The sequence below is a fragment of the Onychomys torridus genome, chromosome 5, assembly GCF_903995425.1.
Source record: "Onychomys torridus chromosome 5, mOncTor1.1, whole genome shotgun sequence".
NCBI lineage: Eukaryota > Metazoa > Chordata > Mammalia > Rodentia > Cricetidae > Onychomys > Onychomys torridus.
The window spans coordinates 73,033,038-73,047,615 of record NC_050447.1 but is presented as its reverse complement, the minus strand read 5'-3'; the positions used below and the strand labels follow the sequence as shown (position 1 = coordinate 73,047,615).

Sequence of the window (14,578 nt, the reverse complement as noted above, 5' to 3'; positions counted from 1 at the left end):
CCCAATACACTTCTTTCTTTTATAGTATGTATTTCCCCTATTTGATTTGACTTTATTTTACTTTTATCTTTCTTTTTTATTTTGTATTTTCCTCATACATATTTGTGTGTGTATATATATATAATGCTTAAATTTACTTTTGGCCCTTCTCACTGGTCAATAAGCATTTTGAAGGTACAGAGAGTGTTTTTATGCTTCTCCATACACAAAAGACCCAACGCAAGTCAGATACATGAAAAAAAAAGGGGGAAAGCTTGCGATGACCGTGAAGACCACAGTGGGTATCATGAAACTTGATTCATCAGAAAAAGTACATTGTCCTAGACTTGCAACTCTTTTTTCTGTAAATCGAGGATTTTAGATTACAGAATTCCACTTTTACAGTCTCGGCATGAATAGAAATTATGTTCATATAGGAGAGACAGTGCCATCTAGTGGTCAGTTTATCTAACTTTTAATTTTGAAATTCACCATCTCTAGAACAATGTCAGGGAAGCACTGCTCTGAGATCTCTGATCTGATGTGGTTCTGTTATGAGCTCACATCTGGAACTACACTAACACAGAACTCATGATTAAAGAACAATAAAGATTACTGAAATATAAGTAAAAGGTAAAACCTACTTCATTGTTTAATAAAGTATTTGAGGTACATCTAAACCATCACTATTTCCTTGGGTGTTTGTAAAATGGCTATTGGTGCTGGAGACACTACTGCCTCTACTTGTGAAACTCATATTCTTGCATAGAGAGAGCCCAGTAAAAGCAAATAAGCAATAAAAATACAGTTTGATCACAGTAAAGTAAAACAGGACGATACTGGAGGAGGTGACTTATGAGCTAAGGCTCCATGGCTAGGAGTTGCCAGTCCTTCAAGAGAGACTATGCCACCAAGGGAGGAGACTGCCAGAGGCAGTGAGGAGACAAATGTGAGAGGAAAGATAGCATCTTTATTGGCCAGGGCTTGCAGATAGTGGTAAAGAGTGAAGATTCTGCATTAGGTGAAGGTGTAGCTTTGCAGGATGAACAAGAGACTAATCGAGGTCACCAAACACCTGGGCAGCATGGTGGAGAACTCCGTGGGTACTCTGTGCAACTGACTTGTGAACCATGTTCTGGAGGCATGGGGTGATGTGGCATTGATGTAGATGTATTTAGAAGGTGGAAAGAAGCAGGTATGGTTGTAATGGGAATGAGAAAAAGCTAGGTATGACTAAAGTTTAGTCTTGAGCTATTTATTGAGATGGAAAAGACTTGGGGAGAACATTTTAGGAAAGCATACGCTGTGGTGTGAACTTATCACTCTAGTTTGTGTTAGAAACATAAACCTCAAATCCACATGCTAATGGTATAGGTAGAGCTTTGCAATTTAATTGGGGTTAGGTAAAGTTGTGAGAGTCGAGTTTCTAGGATGGGGTGAGTGACTCCATAAAAGAGGAAACTAGTGCGGAGCTGGCATGCTCCTGCTAGCTCTTCATGTGATGCTTTCATGTCAGAAGGTAAGAAGGTTCTCATTGGAGGCAGCCCTGGGATTGTGAAGACTTCTCAGCCTCCAGAACTGTCACAAATCAACTTGTTTCTTTATAAATGGTACGCTGGTACAATAAGACAACACAAACCAAGGCAGGTGGGTATTGGGGAAGAATCAAAGCATTTACTAGGGACTGATGAAACACTGTTTATGCCTTGCATACTCTTAAAGTCTGGGAAGTCATATAGGAGGCAAGACCTGAAGGGATCATAAAAAAGACACTGCGGATACAGGAAGCAGAGGAAGGCAGATGCTACAGCTGTGAAGCCCTACTGAGCCTGGGATGCTCAAGGAGCTCAGACCAGCAGACAGCCAGAAAGGAGACCCATGAGCTCTGAGGTGGGAGGGGAGCCCATTCTATTAGGCTGTGACAGCTGTTGTCATGGACACAGCCTTTGTTGTAAGAGGGTAGGAAGCTGTTAGGTAGCTCCTGGTCTGGCTTCATTTTAGCAGCAACTTCCTGGTGACATCTTGAGAGTAAAGAGGAGCAATAAGAGCTTGCCTAGCCGGGAAGCTTCAGGAAGAGCCTCTAGTAATAACTCGGGCAGCAGAGATATTAGTAATGGGTCTGATGAGTCCATGGCCATATTTTTAAATTATATACTACTTCTCCTAAGAGAAAACTATATGCTTGGCATCATACTGGATTTTTACTGAAAACCATTATAGTATTAGCAATCTAAATTAAGAACATCAATATAAAGACCCTTAGTGCTGACCCTATGGTAGCCTCAGTGCAAAATAACAAATTTCCCTAGTAATAATGAACTACTAAAAACTACTTTTTCTTCCAGATAGCAGATGGCAGTAGCATCAGATCAAATTTTGGTGGAAGATTCTGTGGTTCCCAAATACCTGCCCCGTTTATCTCTTCTGGCAACTTCCTTACGATTCAATTTGTCTCTGACATAACTTTCGAAGGGAAAGGATTTAATGCAACATACACCTTTGTAGACAGTAAGTATTTTGGCATACTATGAAATACATGTGTCCTTAGGCACAGACAAGAATACATGCTTACTATATCTAAATTAATTACAATTTTAGTGGATTATTAAACACATGTGGGCTACATTCATTTCTCTTCTTTTGCTCTTCTTTAACGAAGTCTCACTAAGCTGCCAAGCTAGCCTTGAACTTCATCCTCCTGCATCAAGCTTGCAAGGAACTGGGATTGTAGCCCTGTGTCACTAGGACATAAAGTCAAATCCTTAAAAGAATAATAAAACATTGCTGTGGGCCAGGCTAGAGCCAGATTTTAAAGATGGTATGCACAATTAGACATGATTAAAACATCTACATGTTTTCTTACTCCTCTCTTCAGTGCCTTGTGGCGGAACACATGTTGCAACTTTGACCCCACAAAATGCATCGTCACCTCATTTGTCAAACATCAGACGACAATTTTCCACCTGTACTTGGGTCATTGAGGCTCCTCCACACAAGCAGATCAAGATCACTGTGTGGGAATTACAGTTAACCTCACAAGACTGCTCACAGAGCTACTTAGAACTCCAGGATTCACCACAGGTAAAGACCCCAAAATGTTGGCCGTCACATCTGCACACACTGCAAGTAGTGAATCCACAGCTGAATAAAGTCCTTGTTACTTCTAGAATTGTATTTTATGTTCAGTAAGAGATGAAGCCCTCCTTTTCATAATACTGAGAGAGTTAAATGTAGTCCTGTGAGAAAGAGGCTTTCAAATTGTCCTGTGTCTAAGAATCATCCAGGTATCTTGATAAAAAATGCACCTCCCTAGCCCCCCCCCCCCAGACATTGATTCATCAGCATAGCACACATTCAGCAGTGTTTGATGAGCACATCTTGTACTCTGCCACCAATCCCAGAGCTCCATGGGCCACACCTGGAGAACCACATCTGTGGCCAGCAGGGTATGCACAGGGTGAACTGAAGGGATCCATACAGAATACAGGAAAACCAGCTAAGAGCCATTTGGCTTAGTGGGGTTACACTTATGGCAATGTGAGAGAATAAAAAAGGGGGAACATAGGCTGTTTGGACTCAAAGAGGTAAATAAATATCTGAGTCTTCATTTCACAGCTGGTGTGTGAAAGACCCAGAGATTTGAGCATGATCATGTTCTTGATAGGTAGTGGGATGAAGAACATAATGACACGGTGGCCAGAGAAAATATTTAAATCCAGGGCTCATGGGCTGAGCTCATGCCCTGAAACTGCTGGGAAACATCTGGGTGGTCTCTGTGGCCAAGTGAACGGCTAACCCGTTTACTCTCAGAAGACCATTTCAAATGCTCAGGGCCTGGTAGTCACAGAGCTCCACCTGTCACCTTCTGGGTTTTCAAACCTCCTCATTATAAAGCTGGGGGTTCCCTGGTTCTTACATGTCCCTAACTTGCTGGAGGAGGGAAAAGTCTAGCTTGACTTGGTATAGAGGGTCAGAGAGACACACAAGCTAGAGAACAGCTGAGTGCCGTGTAGATCCTGGAGACCCAGGTTACTCTTAGGCTTCCAGGCTGGCTGAGATGCTAGGTTAGTGACATTCCACCCACAGTGCTTGTCAGCACAGAATTCCTATTTCCCAGTGGAAGCCTACGAGAATGACTTAGAGCCAAGTGAAACTAGACCCTTTGTGTCAAAGTTCTTTCAGTTTCCTGTCACTTTATGAAGCTGGAACAAGGGGAATCAGGACAGATTCCTCATCACACACACACACACACACACACACACACACACACACACACACACACACACTAGCATGTAAAGGGTATGGGGGAACTGAGATATAAGATCAGCTGGATTGGCCTCAAATAATACAAGTGAGGATCTTTAATGCACTGTCTATAAAAATACTCAAAGGCTCATAACAAGCCTAGGACATAGAAAATTACTACGAGTTAGTATACCACAGAGGATAGATGCTATAATGAAAAACACACTATGTATTCTCAACAATGAGACATACGTATTTCTCATCACTAACAATCTGCTTAAACTGAATGAATAAAGGAGACTACAGCGGACAAATAGGGAATAAAGACAAAAATGATAGATGAGTTGGGGAAAAATTGGAATTCTCAAGTTCTCCAAGAGTAGGAGAAGCTAGTTGGAAGATCATGAAAGGCTTATTTGGTGGGTGTGGGAACATTGGAGAAGGTGTAGGTAGATAGTTGGCTCTGGGGTAGACAACCATGGAAAGTGGAAATAAGTATCACCCCTGTAAAGTTCAAAGTGAGGGTGTTTAATGGACTGTCTCTAAAACTACTTAAAGCCGCTCAGGGCTCAGAGCAAGGAAGGCTAGGACATAGGAAATTACTAGGAGCTAAGCCACCACAGAGAAGAGATGATATAATGAGGAATACAGAAGAACCCTCCCTACCACCCTGCACCTCTTCCACCCAGTGGACTGGGGAGAAAGGCTTCACGAGGCTGCTGGAGACCTGAGGTCCATGTAGGACTACAAAGTTAGAAGTCTTGGGATATAAACATTGCAGGGCTAGCAATGCAGTTACGTTTAGACTTTGTAGCAGACAAACACAGTACAAGGTCATTGCAGAAGACAGTGGGCTAAGGGTAGGTGTAGGAGCAGGGGCCAGTAACAGGAGTCTAGAAGCAGGGCTGGAGCCTGTGCCTTCAGACAGAGCCAAGAACGGCATGTATTTCAGCCATATGCATGCTGTGACAGGGGCTGCTGGGTGCTGTCTTTGGGGTACTTGCTTATCTGTGTAGAAAATATTAGACATTTACCCAGTGCATTGCCAGGGAACAAGGGCTCCAAAGTGCTGCTGAAGAGAATGGGGACATGATTACAGATGCTAACTGCCAGAGATGACAGGAAAGGGATGCTCATAGGAGTATGACCAGCTCTGGCTAATCTAACTGAACTACAGAGTGTGGGAGAAGCTGGAGTGAGAGACCTGTAGGGAGCTCACACAGCCTGGCTCTGCTTCCAACAAAACACATGCTTTCCCTGTGATATGGCTTAAGAAGGAACAATCTTGTTTTCTGTAGAGAAGAGTCTGCTCATGGCTTTCACAGAAACTCTGCTCCGTACCTCCCATCCCTCAAGGAAGGTGGGGCACTGCTAATGCTAAGTGCTGCTGGACACTGGAGACACTGGATACTAAAGTCACATGTTAAATACTGTTTACTATCTGGTGTGGCTGCCCTCTTCTGAAACCAAATCTTAGGCAATGTGGCTTCTATTTCATTTCAGAGAAATGGACCGGTGACTCAGTTCTGCGGTGCCAACTTTACAACCCTGCCAGCCTTTTATTCTTCAACGAGGACTGTAACTGTTGTTTTCAGATCTGACGTTTTGAACACAAACTCTCAAGTGCATTTCACCTATGAGATTGCAGGTGAGCCTAAAACTTCATGCTTATGGGGGAAAGCAGCTTTGGTGACAGGAATTGCTGGAACTGACTCCTGTGAATACATCAGGTGTTGTTAAGGTAAAATGAACCCATCTGAAGTAAGATTTAACTGAGACTCAGGCCTAACTTAGGCAATTGAAAACTAAGCTTTTCAAGGTTTCTTTCATAGCACACTATTCACTTATTCGAAGTTCACAGTTTAGTGATTTTTGGTGTGGCCACAATGGTGGGAATCACTATATCTTTGGAAATTATTTTGTAAATACCACAGTGCCTTGAAGAAGTTCCTGGATTTTGGTGACCAAGAAGTGCTTGCAGAGAATATTTCATGTAAGGACTGCTTTGAACTTGATTAAAACCAAAGCAGCATTTGATTCAAAGACACAGTTGCTTCTGGTTTTTATTTTACAAAATAAAATGGTAAAAAGAAATATGTGAATTGTATCAGAACTAACAATTCACCAAAGGGAAACTTAACACAGATAGTATCTGGGAGGTTGAGTCTTTGGGTCTAGAAAAGGTCTAAACATCAACACTGACTCTTGAACTTTCCCTCCGTGTGAGCAATAGAGTTCCAAAGATGCTGGAGTGTTCTTCAAAGGGTGCGGGCATTGCACACTTTTCACATTAGCGAGGCATGGCACTGCAGCTGTGCATATGCAGGGCACTGCAGCTGTGCATATGCGGTTCTCAGCATCGCTCAAATTATCACCATCTCTCAGATCCCAGTTTTCTCAAACATAGGCCAAGGGGCTGCAGTAGCTTCTGAACTTTGCTCAGATTCAGTAGACTTTAAACATCGAATTGTCAAGATGAAAGAACATCGAATATGTGGGTATGCACATTAATTATGAATATTGTTTTTATCTTAGATTGCAACAGAGAATACAACCAAGCATTTGGCACTCTGAAGAGTCCTGGGTGGCCTCAAGTATATGATAATAACCTGGACTGCACCATTATTCTCAGAGCCCCACAGAACAACACTATTTCCCTCTTTTTTTATTGGTTTCAGCTGGAAGATTCAAGACAATGCACGCGTGATTTCTTGGAGGTAATATATATTTGAATGTAATTTAAATGGATGATGTAAAAAGATGAAAGACTGCTAAGAATTTTTCTATAGTGATCTTAATCCAATGCGTCTCTCTTCATTTTATTAAGGTAATCGTTATTTTTCATTCTATAAATGTGTACTGAGCATATTCTAGTTTCAGTACTGGAAGCACATTATGGATGACAGTGTCACAGTCGGTTGAAGCAACATTCAGGAAGGGAAAAGAGAAGAGAAGACTTTTTCAAGGAAGTTAGATCCGAGTTGATCCAACCTGCAGAATGAGTGAGAACGCCAAGGGCGAGGTGCCGATGGCATTATTTATGTGTAAAGGCCTTGGCACATTGGTTCCTAGGGGCATTAAATGGGTGCAGCACCTATGTTATGCCAGCACTGAATCTAAAACTTCCTGATTGGCTTTGGAAAAGCTCCAAAAGATGTCCACAGCCTCCACACCTGACTCACAGATTTATGTATTCCTTTTGTTACGGGCCTCTTTGATCAGGTCGGTAAAAGCTTAATCACTATTTTATCTATGCTCCTAGTTGGGTTACAGTATGATATTGCAAACATATAGACAATGCATATTAATCAAATCAGGGTAGTTAAAATTTCTGTGTTTGATTAGCTTTATACTCCAAATAAGTTCTCCAGAATGGTCTGAGCTTCGTGGGATAAACCACTTCCAGGCTCATGGGCCTCTTTTCTTCTGATGTTCCTTTTCCAGGCTAACAGATCACCAGCACATCCCCAGCTATCTTGTTTCCATACCATCCTGTCCCACCCACCCCATGTGTGGTCTTCAATCTGAGGGAGAATGGTATCCCTGGACATGGTCCTTGCACATAGGTGCAGCTCCGACAAGCTTACTGAAGTCTGAGTGAAATCCCAGGGAATGAGTCTTCCTCATGGGATACTTTCCATGGCAGGAGAAGCTATGTCGTTTGTGCTAGTCAGGTATTAGACTTGAATTCACATGCTTATCCATCCTCAAAATCAAACGTTTCTATGAAGCATTAAGCAGAAACAAGAAGAGCGTGATATAGAAAAGGGGTGGGCTCCCCTGCTAACGCTGTCATCCCTAACCCAAATTGCCTTTTACTGGTCCTACTCAGCCTTGGTCATTTGTCATCTGGATGCTGGGAAGTGAAGTCTTGTTTTTCAGCATTGGAGGGTGAGAACTAGGTCACCCAGATATCTTCCTCCACTCCAGAGAATGGATGAGAAACTTCCGATTTCATACAGAGTCAGGAAGCTACAACACAGCCTGTCAAATGTATCTGAGTCTGGTGGATTGGTTTGTAAAGAGGATTGTGTGCAGGAAGCTCTAGTGTTCCACTCATGTTAACTATGGTGGGAATGGAAGTCTTTCATGAGAACTCTATAGTGTATTGCTAGCAGAGAGGGCCCTGCTCCAGACCCTACTGTGAACAAATGTACCTCCAACTCCCGCTCTATTCCTCAGATATGCCTCTGCTCTGAGTTACCCCCTTCTCCTTAGAAAAGTGAACATGGTAAGCTCTATGCTATATGTCTCTCATCCTCAGCAGTGATTTAAGAGGATCCCAAGGGAAGGAAACTCAAAGTCAAGAGTATGGGGGTGGCAGGTCAGGCCTTCCAACATTCTTAAATATGGTAGCTATCCCATGGACTTGGAGATAACGGGCCAGTCTGTCCCAGCTAGAGCCATTTTGTTTAAACATTTAGGGAAAGAACCAACAATAAACACTCGCTGTTGCCTAGGTCTAGAAGAAACTACCCCCCCCCACGTGCCCCCAGCTCATTCACCCAGTGAGTCCCTCTGCACCTTTGCAGAGACTGGGTGACTCAAGCTAACAGGCCAGCCAGGTTCTGAACTGTGGAAACCGAAAGGGAAGGAGGGTGGCTTCTCAGATTCTGAACACATAGATGCTAAATCCATCTCTTCCATGCATGCACAGCCTACCCATTGCCTATAACCATTCACACGTGAAGCCTCTAGAGTACTCTGAGAACACACAGTAGAAAGCAGGATATTACAGGTCCTTATCCCCCCGCCACACCCCACTCCTACCTCTGCTCATTTCCTGTTTCTCTTCCAGGCCTGAGAGGAAAAGAAACTCCACAGAGTCAGAAATATTATAGGTGCATGGAACCATTTCCTTTTCTCACATGGAAAAGACCTGTTTCTGAGCTTTGATATACTTCATACATTGCAGCCACTGTATGCTTTTCAGTGGGAAATATTGCACCAACCACTGTCTACCAGGAATAAAGTATAATGACTGGAAACAGTCCAAACACTGGTGCCCCCCACTTTAAAACTCACTTTCCATCCCTTTAAATGTCTGCACACATAGCAGAGTTTGTAGGACCATGGTACCTGCTAGTATATCACAAAGATGCCTGATGTTTCCATGGCTATAGTTCAAGGGGCATTTTCTAAATCCCAATGCAAATGGTATGTGATGTAAATTCTAATGTTTTTTCCTTTACAAATGAAGGTGACTTCCCCTGTGTTTACAGAAAAATCCTTCATTCTTAGGTGTGGAAAGCCTCATCCCAGTATTCTGAAACCCGAAGAATGGGAGTTTGGGGCCAGGCTGAGCTAGGGACATTGTCTCAAGATGCAAACAGAACACTTACTGGACTTGGTCTCAAGTGCTAATGATACATCGAAGCAGGAGTAATATGGATGAGATAACTAATGAGTGGTTTTAACAGGTAAGAAATGGCAGCAGCAGCAGCTCACCACTGCTTAGCAAGTACTGTGGAACCCTACTGCCGAACCCCATCTTCTCTCAGAGCAACGAACTCTATCTGCGGTTTAAGAGCGATGACTCGTTCACCTCCGCTGGATATGAAATTATCTGGACCTCCTCTCCATCCGGTAAGATGCTCACTGTGAGGCTAGACAAAGTGTCCATAGGAAATAGGATTACAGATGTAAAGGCCATTTTCACGTTACATCTGCACCTGATGATTCTATGTGAAACATTCAGATTTTTAAACAATGAAAGTACTGATTTTTCAAAATCCTACAATTGTTTATTATTCCTATGACATAAAAGACTGCGTTTTACATGTAGTAAGCTTGAGAAGGTAAACACCATAAACATTCCCATATCAACTTTATCCTGTTCTTCTGGTTTGATCACCAAGGAAGTCTCTTTGAGAATTCAATGGAAGAAATTACCGAAAGGCCAAATCAGGAGCATATCTGTGTGTGTACAAGCCGCTGACTGTGCACACAATGAGCAGCCAACAGTGCACATACAGACGCTCCTGATGGTGTGCACATATGCGCAACCGTGCTCTTCCTGGTTCCTGTCATTTGGTGGTGGTCCTGTGTCATAATTTCTTCTTCAGGAAAACTATCTTCCTGAATGTTTGGTTGCCTAGTTTTAAATAGCAGGAAATATAACTCATGTGAACACATTTAGCTCAAGAAAGGAGGGATACCTTTACAAAAGCTCTTTCATACCTGAAAACCTATGAAATAGAAATCACAAAAGGAATATTCTAAGTGTACTCAAGGATAAGAGAGGGTCCCATCCAATAGTCCCAGATAACAAAGTCTCTACACCCAAAGGCAGCTCAGTAATTAACTGCCCTAACTGGAGATAAAAGCCACAGTCCTGCCTGTGCTGGCTTAGAGGCCTGCAATCCCACACTTGGGGAGGCTAGGGTGGTGTGGTCATAATTTAAGGCCACCCTGACCTACATAATAAGAACCGATCTTGAAAAATTAAAATTAAAAAGAGAGAGAGATAAAAAAGCAAACAAAAAAAAATAAATCAACAGGAAATAAAGTGTGAAGATCAAGTTGTCCAGTCACCCTGGGCTGTTTCTTCTGGATCCCCTTGTCTACTCAAGTGGCAGCTTTGGAATATAAATGAACAAACCAAGTAAAGTGACACAGAGACCTAAGGAGCTATGACTTGAAGCATGCTCTTCACTACTACAGCTCAGGCCCCAGGAAACACTTTTCTAACTATTCGCTTTGCACAGGAAATTGGTTACTCGGGGAGAAATTTTGGTCTGAGACCAATAGGCACCCTGCCGCTATTATACACAGGAGCCCCACAGAAAGGAGACCCTGGTAAAGGCATCACATCAGATTCTGAAGAAGATTAGGTCTTAGAACTGTCAGCTTGGGCCTGATAAAGTCAGTTTTATTGTAGCATCTAGGCTGCAATATCAGCCTGGGTGTGCCACAGAACTTGATTTAGTTTTGGCTTCCTGGCCACGGTTACCTATCCTGTTGCGTTCTCAAAGCATGCAGACAGAGACTTGACTCTCTGGTAACTATGGTGCTGTTTTCCAGTTTGTTCCCAGCCTGAGGTTAGCAAAGAGCAGTCCTGGGAGAAGTCACCTTGGGTCACACCATCGGGAAAGGAATATCCAGTGGGAATGGGCCTGCAGGGCTGTCAACCAAGAAGAGGGTTTCTGCATTGCCTGGCTACTTTTGCAGACTCTCTACCCCCTTAAGAAGATGAAAGCTGTCCCTTCCATTGTCTGCATGTGTGGGAAAGCAGGTTGGATGGTTTATCATTTGCTAAATGGAACCTTTTTCTATTCCTTCCTTGCAGGCTGCGGAGGAACTCTCTTTAGTGACAATGGTCTATTAACCAACCCTGGCTATCCTGACAGCTACTCAAACAACACTCACTGTGAATGGACCATCATTGCTCCTTCTGGAAGACCTGTCAACATTAGGTTTCCTGTTGTCAATATCAACCCTCCAGGAGACTGTGCCCACAACTACCTCATTCTCTATAATGGGCCAGATGACAGCTCACCACCCTTTGGAACATACTGTGGAATAGTGAGTAAAACGTCATTATTAGATTTTTCACATGTGACTTTTAAACATTGACAGTAACAGGATAGGCACATGGCAAAAAACAAAGTCGTCCATTTTCTATTTTGGGAGCATGAGCGCTATCTGGTGGCAGATATGTTATATTACACTCACCACCGAACCCTATAGAATTAGGGCATTATATGTTTCTAATTATTCTCTCTTTATTCACACGAGTCTTTCAATCAAACTGGACAAGCATTATATCAATGGGAACCTAGAGAATTAAAAATATATAAATTATTTTTAAAATCTGTTGTAAAATTTTATTCTTAGAAATATCAATAAGTACATCAAAAATGTAAAAGCTTGAGAATGCTGTTATTTCCCAGAACCTTTCTTTGAACATACACACATATCTGCATATTTTATACTATCTAATCATTTACTAATCTATCATTGGTATCTTACCACACCGATTAGGTACACTTTCTACGTACCTGGGTACAGCCCAGATAACTTAACAAAGCCCCTCTGTTCGGAAATTAAGTTCTCCTTAACTTTCCACTATTACAGCTGACGCTCCAGGAAACCGTTTGCTAACTATATCTTCACACAGGAAGTTGGTTACTTGGGGAGAAATTTTGATCTTGGGATCAGTAGCCATCCTGTCGCTATTATACCCAAGATAAAATTAAAGAGATAAATCGATAAATTTTATCTTTGTACAGCTCCTGTTTGTGTATTTCAGTACCTTCTAAGCATTCAGCTCCATTTGATCCCACAGTCGACAGCCTGTGCTGTGGGAAGAACAGTTTACTCTGGATTTTGTAGCTGAAGGAGACCTGGGACACTAGGAGGCAGATGACTCCCATGTAGACCCGTGTCACATTAAATCCAAGGGTATAACTGGATATGCTGGCGCTTTCAAAATATACTCCCTCCCATGTGTAACTACTTTTTCTTTTATTTTGTTAAATGAAAGGCATCATCAATTTATTTAAAATTTCACAAGGTTAACCTGAAACATAAAGCCTAAGAATAAAAGAAAAAAGTAAAACACTGGCATAAGATGTCAGGCCCACATGCTCCCCCAGCAGCTAGCTTCAGTGTGATGATCTGCACGTGCTTTATGTTGCAGTAAAGATGCTGTCACTCTTCACACCCAGCTCAGAGATCTAGGAAACGAGAGACCAATGGGACTTCATCATTACCTCCCCACCCATCACCTCTCAGCCTCCTGTCCCTGGAAGCATTCTGTTGTATTAATTAATGCATTAATTATTGGCAAGTCACTTCTAGAAATATATGTTGGTTCACTATCAGAACTTACAGAATATAAACTCCATAAGGTTTCTATAGGTAATACTTTAAGTAGGCTGACATTTCTAGAAATATTTTCAATTTAAAGACTAACCTTTTTCCCCCTTCAATTTTAGGATACTAGTATAGCCGAATTCACAGCTTCATCCAATCAAGTCTTCATAAGATTTCATGCTGAGTATACAACGCAGCTGTCAGGGTTCCAGATATGGTGGGACAGCTGAATTGGGAGAGCTGTGTGTAAGACCAGGACTCTGACTCTGCCACAGCATCATCAGATGCCACCCTGCCCAGAACTCTGCCTTCCTCATCCCCGTGCCCGCCTATGCCATCAAACATGAACTGAATGTCTGTGGCCTTTACCAGAGACAGCATGGAACGAATTTTTCACAGTTGGTGTTCTGAATACAGAACATAACTGTGTTCAACTCAGCTGTACACACCATTCTTACTGGATGCACCATTTAGCTGACATCTTTTCAGAAGTTCTTCAAAATACTCTGGGGCATATTGATGTACATTTGTATTGTGATACACATATATGCATTGTTCTCACTACAAAAGTCAAAGTCAAGGCAGTAAACGTTACTGAAAACCATGTATGGTTCTGTTGTCTTCATTTTTTTTAAGCCATTGCAACTTGGCTTTTCTCTGTGGCTTGGGGTAGAAGCATTTTCTGTGACCTCTGAAACTGTTCTCCATCACAAGCTCTCCAGCTTCTGTTCCTGGCCATGCTGGGTCTTCCCTCTGATCATTCCCAGGACTCTGAGCTAGCCCAGCTGTTGAATCTCTGTGCACCCTCCACTCATTATTATTCATGGCTCCATAGTCCTAGAATGTCCCTGTTAACTTTTCTTATTTATGTTGCATCTGTCAGGTATTCACCACAGTCATGCTTCTGTACACTAAGGATGCTTCTTTCTTCCTTCACATGTCTGTGGTAAGAAAGGGTTTTGTTTTGCTCACTGTTTTAGAGGGCTTCTTTTCATCACACTGAAAAGGGCACAGTGGGACAGGCAGTAGGATCAAGTACAGAACTACCCACTTTGCAGAAAACCAGGAAGCAGAACACTTCCAAGATTCAGCCCTAGTATCCTAATTCCGCCAGCATAAGGTTCTATGGCCCCCCTCAATAGCACCATCAGCTGGGGACCAAAGGTTCTACAGTCTCCCCAGACAACATCACCAGCTGGAGACCAAAGGTTCTGCAGTCTTCCCAAACAGCACTTTAGCTGGGGATCAACTAACTGTTTAAACTGAGGAGCCTGTGGGGGCATGTCAGACTCCAACCATAACACATTACATTTTCAGAAAAAATCAGCCCTTATTTCCATCACACAGCAACTGTCTGGCTCTTCAACTTCACATACGCGCTCTTCTCACCATTGGCGTCCTGCCACCCTCCATGTTATACCGCACACATGGTACTTGGTACAGCAGAAACATTTGTCATACTTCTAGCCTCACAGTTACATCTTCAACTCACACGGGTCATCAGATATTATTGTATGTGTATTTTATTTAACAACTT

General features: G+C 42.5%; 1 protein-coding gene across 2 annotated transcripts in view; it reads left to right on the top strand.

Annotated features, from left to right (window-relative positions):
- Window positions 1-13,271, top strand: part of Cubn (cubilin) — a 222,821-nt gene extending 209,550 nt beyond the window's left edge. For both annotated transcript variants that reach the window (XM_036188531.1, XM_036188530.1), the window contains exons 61-67: window positions 2,325-2,487; window positions 2,855-3,060; window positions 5,728-5,872; window positions 6,760-6,941; window positions 9,645-9,810; window positions 11,513-11,748; window positions 13,164-13,271. In XM_036188531.1, coding sequence (XP_036044424.1) covers window positions 2,325-2,487; window positions 2,855-3,060; window positions 5,728-5,872; window positions 6,760-6,941; window positions 9,645-9,810; window positions 11,513-11,748; window positions 13,164-13,271 — 1,206 coding nt within the window. The remainder of the gene's footprint in view (window positions 1-2,324; window positions 2,488-2,854; window positions 3,061-5,727; window positions 5,873-6,759; window positions 6,942-9,644; window positions 9,811-11,512; window positions 11,749-13,163) is intronic.
- Window positions 13,272-14,578: the final 1,307 nt, after the last annotated feature.